Raw genomic sequence first — 6,585 nt, 5'->3', positions numbered from 1 at the left:
CAGTAAAACATTTCAGTGGAAAAATTTTAAACACTTGAGTTAAAGATTCATTTCTGAGGCCTTGCAAGAACCAATCCTGATCCTTTGGCTGGTTGACAAGATGAAGATTTTTCTCTGGTAACAAACAAACAGTGACTTACTAGAATAGAGATTGAAGTCAGTGAGAGAGTTCAGTCCTAGGAATAGCAGCAAATAAGAAATTATGGACACAGATCTAGCAGCTGCAAGAACAAATAAGGGCTTTGGATGTATGACCAAGGGAATTTATTAAAAACAGATGAGACAGAATGATTTAATTACCTGATGCCTTGTTTAGTTGCTGTTTGGAAACCACTGAAGGAGCTGAACAGAGTTAAAATAGGATACTCACACTTTGGAAAGAGACCAAAGGACAGCAACTTTAATTGGGACAGGAATGGAGGTGAAGGACTCAGAGAGTTTATCATTTTTGGCCCCTGAGGTTGCTGAGATGAGGGCTTATGGTGGTACACAAAAGCCAAAGGGTGATGCAGACAGAGTCTGGTCAGAAGGAATTCACTTCACAGGAAATCAAAATAAAAGGTCACAAGCCAAGTTATCGAAGGAGTATATCAGGTTATGAAAAGGTACGTTTTCACCCAGAGATGTGAGACAGCCTGTGCAAACTAGGGGTGCTTTTAGCAATGGGTTAACTTAATGGAAGAATAGCTGGGGAAGCCAGATCCTCCAGTTCTATCTTTTGAAGTAGAGGAGGTGAGCTAGGAACAAAATGGAGGAGGTCAGTTCTTTCCATATCGTGGTTTCTGTGAAGGGCCTGGCTCAGTCATCTAGCAAGTAGGCTGGCAGCTGAATCAGAAGGTGCTCTGTGGCCCTTTCACATGCTCGGGAGTTTTGTGGTCCGCGTGTAAGACCTAAGTGCTTCCTCTTTGCCTTAGCTGCTTCACAAGATGAGTTGCTGTCAAATCAGCTGAGTGATTGTCAGATACAATGACAATTATATATGAGGAGTGGAGCAGAACCCCAGGAAAATAAAAATGGTTAAAAATCCTAACCTAATAGAATGAATAAGAAGATGCATTTGCTAATAGAGAGTATACAGGTCAGGTGGACAGATAACTCTAAGTGTGCTTAGACAGCCTAAGATTAGAGATAATCCAAATGGAAGAAAAATAAACACATCAAGTAAAACTTACAAGAAAGTCAGGTGTTTCCTTCTTTTTAGGTTTTTCCTTCTTTTTTAAACAGTCATAAAGCAATTTGCGCTATTATTGGCCAAAATCAACACCTCTCACATAGGCAGTAATGAGACAAATTTGGTGACTACCATGAACTCTGCAAACATGGGAAAGAAGTATACAAGTGAAAGACAAGTTCTGAATAACATATGTCCAACAGCACTAAAGTACCAATAACTTACAGCACAGCCAAAATGGGGTCAACTTTGAGACAACATTTGTGCAGGAAGAAAAACAAACTACATTGCCTAGGTAGTCTACGACTGGAGTCTTGTATGTTACACAGCCACAATTTCTCAAATGAGAGAAAGCACAGCTTGCTTTTCATAAGTGAAGGTCTTTTTTTTTTTTTTTTTTTAAATAATTTCCTAGCACTGTGGGTGTCCAAAGAAACTTCAAAAAGCAAATTGGAAGTATCTGGGGACTGTAACCACCACCAATACTTTAAACAAGTATTGTATGGTCCAGAAGTATGGTCCAGAAAGACTTGGGAGTGTCTTCTGACATTAGAGGAAAGTACATAAACTCTTTTTTCTCTTTCCTGTATAAAGTACCTACAGATGCTTGAGGCATAGATTCAACTGGAAATTGGACTGTTATTTATTTTGTATTAATTGGTTTATTTGTGAAAAAAAAAAAAAAATGTTTTCCCTGTCATTGCTACTGCTAAGATATATTATGACACCACAGCTTAAATCTAACCCAGTGGCATCTTTTTATAATACAGTTTAAAATTACATTACAGAAAAGTTTTATCACTGGAATTTTTGGTCTGAGTGAAAGAGAATGTAACATCAAATGCAATGAATTATACAAGTATAATGTAAGGGTAGGAAAGAGTGAAAAGGTGAGAAAATTTTCAGATGATTGCTACTCCACTGTTTTGATTTATTTCTTTTGCTTGCACTTTTGACTGGCCTTTACGTAGTAGACCTCAAGAAGAACATGTCTTTCCACATACTACAAAGGCAACTATAGAATTTTGTGATTATTTTCCTACACGTGGTTTTACTTTCTCTTCTGCTGCCTAGCAGAGGTTATAGAGCCAATTTAAATTTTCCAGCCCTGACTATACCAGGGCTAGAATATACACCGGGGCATGGGCTGACATGTCGTCCTGTGGAGATTATTAGCATGCGCCCTGCTACTGTTTTGGTGTATGCTTATAAGCACTCTTGCATCTATGCCTAAGCACAATTCAGGCACGTGGCAGCAGCCACGCCCTGTGGACATTTTGGTTGCAGTCTGCTTCTGTTGGGGCAGAGAGGAAGTTTTTACTGTGTGTATGAGAACTATGTGCTTTCACTTGGCCCCAGAGCCAGTGAGTGCTCTCAGCACTCATTTATTTAGTAATATAAAGGCAATTCCTGACTTATCTGCTGTCTTCCTGTAGAGGAAGCCCTTCAAGGATGTAGAGGTATTCACTGGCCTTCAGTCCTTTCTCACTGTCGAATTCTGATGGAGGTCCACTCTGTAAACCACCTGGTGCTACTCTGCAACCATATTTATTGCTTTTGCTAATAGGAGTGTCCAAACACATAGTTCTCAGCACCACTTGGCTTTTGATGGGTGAAATGCAAAGCAAACTGTAATTACATCTTACAAAGGCATGCTCAAGAAACACCATACTGGAGAGAATCAGCAGTTGCTCTTCATTCCCTTCTGGTTCCAGCCATTGCAATGTTCAATGCCTGTGTAGGGACAGAAATAGAGGGAACAGGAAAAAAATGGTCTCTACAGTGTTATTAGGTCTGTATACACAACAGTTCCACAGTGTTACCACAATCATAGACATACAAAATCCCCTGTTACCTAATAAAGGTGGCATACTGTTTGCTTTCCAAGCACAGGAATTATTTCAGTGATATAAGCAGGTTTACCTAGACAGTGATGTGAAAACAAGGGGAAAATAGCTTTTGTATCCTTTGTTTAGGTTCTTGCAGGAGTTGGTGTGAGTCATGTCTTTGTATTTTATAGGCACATGAATTACTCAGATAATAAAACACCACAATGAGTATGGCAGAAAAAGCCTGATGTGGAAAAATGCTATGTGATAATCTGGTCTATTAAAGAAACAAATGAAATGACCACCCCTTATAAAACGTATATGGAATTTCTAAATATCCAGAAAACATAGAGGAAAAAAACACACGCTAGCTAGAGGATAAACAGGCACATGACTACTCCAATTTCCCTAACTCCTATGCAAAGCTGTAAAATATGATTTCTATAGTATTTGGGTGTATTTAGACAGTGTGCAGGCTGTCCAGTAGCCTAGTTTTTACTGGTACATGACAATGATGTGAACACCTTCCTGTGTTTTAATAGCATGAAAATCTTCAGGACCACTTTATCTACTGCACTACAGTTTTGTCTTGAAATCCTAAAAGAAAATAAATCCTTGTACCCCTGTTTAACTTGACCTGCAATTCTATTGCCTACATATTCATAGTTTAGGTAGGAGTTTAAGAGGAGGACAGCCCAGTGGCTTATTCTGGTGGCTCACTGTGTCTGCTGCAGATTGGATTTCCATTCCTTCTGTATGACTTCCTGGCTTGGCAAAGGCAAGGAGTATAACATCTCCTGGATGGGTGGAAAGGAGAACATCTCATCTCTCAGCAGTGACATCTCCAGTTAATGAGGTAGAAGTGCTGAAAGGAACTCTACAGTCTCTACCTAAGCCAAAACAAGGATGTCTCTTCCTCAGGGATCCTCAGACAGGGAAAGGACCCAAGAAAGTGTAGCAAATATAAACAGAAAGGATGCATGGAAGGTCTTCACTGCTCCAAACAGGAGCACAATAATCTTTTTTTTTTTTTTTCATTAATACCACAAAGTACTTTGCTACGCACTTCTTCATCTTTGCATCCCACTTTCTTTTCAAAGAAGGAAGTGAAGTTTAATCAAAAGCATCCTGCTCATGCTTATTTGTCCCTTTTATGTTGTGAAAAAGAGGTAAAAGCATTTAGGTAGTTCCTATTAGTTCTGCAGGCAGGAGGGGCTCTATAATAGCTTGGCAGTCACTTTTTCAGCCTCTATTTGCATGTGTATGCATGTCTGCGTGTTACAAAGAGAGACACAGGGAGCGAGCAGTGCAGCTGAATTTAGAAAGTTATAGATGTTCTCATCAGCCCCATGCAATGCAGCAGAGATTCCTTCCAAAAGCCAAGGGAGCAGAGGCTGCAGACAACAGATGTGAGAGGGGTTCCCATAACTGTCAATTTTCAAAGTGTTTGCATTGAAAAGAGAGGAGGTGCTATTTTGATTGATATTTCAGTTGCAGTATATAAAGCAGAGGAATTCTTCTCACCCTCTGCTTGTCATACTGATCTGCATACTCTCTCAGCTGGACTTGGGGCTACTACTTACTGCATCTGAAAGGCTGAAACTCCCTGGGAATAAAGAGTTCTTGTAACAATGCCGGAACCCACCAAGAAAGATGGTAAGCATAACAAATATTACCTGAACATTTCTTAATTGTGGGAAACTGAGTATGTGCACACACATCCAAAACACTTTTTAGACCATCTTGCACATTTCAACAACAGTAACATCTAATTATCATAAGATAATTACATCATGACAGATCGTTGATCCTTTTAAACTAAGAATACTTTCAGGTAGAGGTATAAGGCAAAATTGCTTTGACTTCCAACTACTTTAGAGAACGAACAATGGCTTTACAGAGATACTAAGAAACTGCTTCATTGGGCACATACTGTATTCATTTTTAAAAGACTGCAGAATTTTTGCAGTACAATCAATAATTCCTCTGTAGGTAAGATATCTAGACTCTGGAAAACAAGGTATAAGCATTTCTTATGTTTTTAAAAAGCAGCATGTTGATAGGCATTTCTTTATTCTCTTGAAAATTAGGTTGTAAAAGTTATTCAGCAGAAAAGATATGTTCATAAAAGCTTTAAGTTTCTGATGAAAATACATTCTATATGTCAAATGCATAAGTGAAGAATGTAGTAAGTTTTTCTATACAAATCAAACTAGAACGATACATTTTGCCACACAGAAATTATTATTTTATGCTTCAGAAGGTTAGTTAAGGGCAGTAATACCAGCCCCTTCTTTGTACTATTAAGTTGACAGCAAACAAACTGATTACATAGTCTGATAGCAAGATACAAAATCATGTACATTGGAGGCTGTCCAAACATTTTAAAAACTAGCATTTATTTTTAGTATTTTGGAAATTTAAGCTAAATAAGCCTCTTATACTTGCAATACCTCTATAGCTCTTCATTATTTTTTCATTCAGGTTTACACATTTTTGTTAGAAATTTTGATAACTCTTGTTTAGCATTGGTGATATTCACAGTTTCTAAAAAGCCACAAATATGCAGATTGTATATGCGTTGAAACTACTGGCAAATAAAAGGTATACAGACACGTTCCCTAATGCATTCCCAAATATAAAACTGAATTTAATCTTAAAGACAATCTTGTGGAAAGAATAGAAGCCATTAAATACCATTTGGTTCCCATCAATTCTGGCAGGTTTGATAGGCCCATGTGTGTAGTTTGAATGAGTACTTTTAAAAATGCCCTTTATCTAAAACTGACCTAAATCTTTTAAAAAAAGATTTTAAACTCACCTATCAATAGAATTTGCTTTATTTGAAACGTTGTTTTGAAATATATTCTATTTTTTGTGGAAGGCAAGGGCAGAGCAGAGCCAATATCAGGAATATTAAACATTTTAAGCACCTTGTTTGGGTGGGAACATGTGAAAACTAAACTTTTTGCATGACTGAATCTTAAGCAAGTACTGTTGACAGACCAACACGATCATTTTACTTACTGGTCCTCCTCAGTGCTCGAGGACAATGATGGATGAAGTATCCATCTGAAAATAGCTACACCAAGTGCACGTATTAATGCTAGAGTCTAATCCTCTATATCAAACCTAGAGCCAAGCCACTTCTAGAGTGTCTTATTTGTAATTCAAATGATTTACACATGTATTAAGTGTCCTTTTTATTTGATCTGTTATTTGACTGGAAATTACACAGTATAATCAGAATGCATTCTGTGACTGACAACTAAAAAAATAAAATGAAAATTAAATTTCTGCACTCTCAAAAAATATATGTTTTGGAGAAAAAATGGTTTGGAGGTTTGTGTTTTTAAGATAATTATTCTATTTAAGACTAGATTGTTTCACAGATGTTCTTACAATACAGTGAATATAAAAGTAATTCTGGGGTTGTGCTGTTATTGACTCTGAACCAAAATACCTTGACATTGGAAAAAATATGTGACTTCTGATGAGTCAACATTGAAATACATAAACAAAATTGAAGCCTTATGTTCTGATGGAGTTAGAGTTCACAGATAGGAATGAGTTCTGGAGAAGTGA

At 37.5% G+C, this 6,585-nt stretch overlaps 1 protein-coding gene across 8 annotated transcripts in view; it reads left to right on the top strand.

The window, feature by feature from the left end:
* The first annotated feature begins 4,506 nt into the window (after positions 1-4,506).
* The window catches only part of MYBPC1 (myosin binding protein C1), a 79,207-nt gene continuing 77,128 nt past the window's right edge, over positions 4,507-6,585 (top strand). For all 8 annotated transcript variants that reach the window (XM_035342135.1, XM_035342090.1, XM_035342072.1 and 5 more), the window contains exon 1: positions 4,507-4,656. In XM_035342135.1, coding sequence (XP_035198026.1) covers positions 4,632-4,656 — 25 coding nt within the window. In that variant the 5' untranslated portion in view covers positions 4,507-4,631. The remainder of the gene's footprint in view (positions 4,657-6,585) is intronic.

The sequence above is a fragment of the Oxyura jamaicensis genome, chromosome 1, assembly GCF_011077185.1.
Source record: "Oxyura jamaicensis isolate SHBP4307 breed ruddy duck chromosome 1, BPBGC_Ojam_1.0, whole genome shotgun sequence".
Taxonomy (NCBI): Eukaryota; Metazoa; Chordata; class Aves; order Anseriformes; family Anatidae; genus Oxyura; species Oxyura jamaicensis.
The sequence above is the reverse complement of the archived record's forward strand: the minus strand, read 5'-3'. Positions and strand labels throughout refer to the sequence as shown.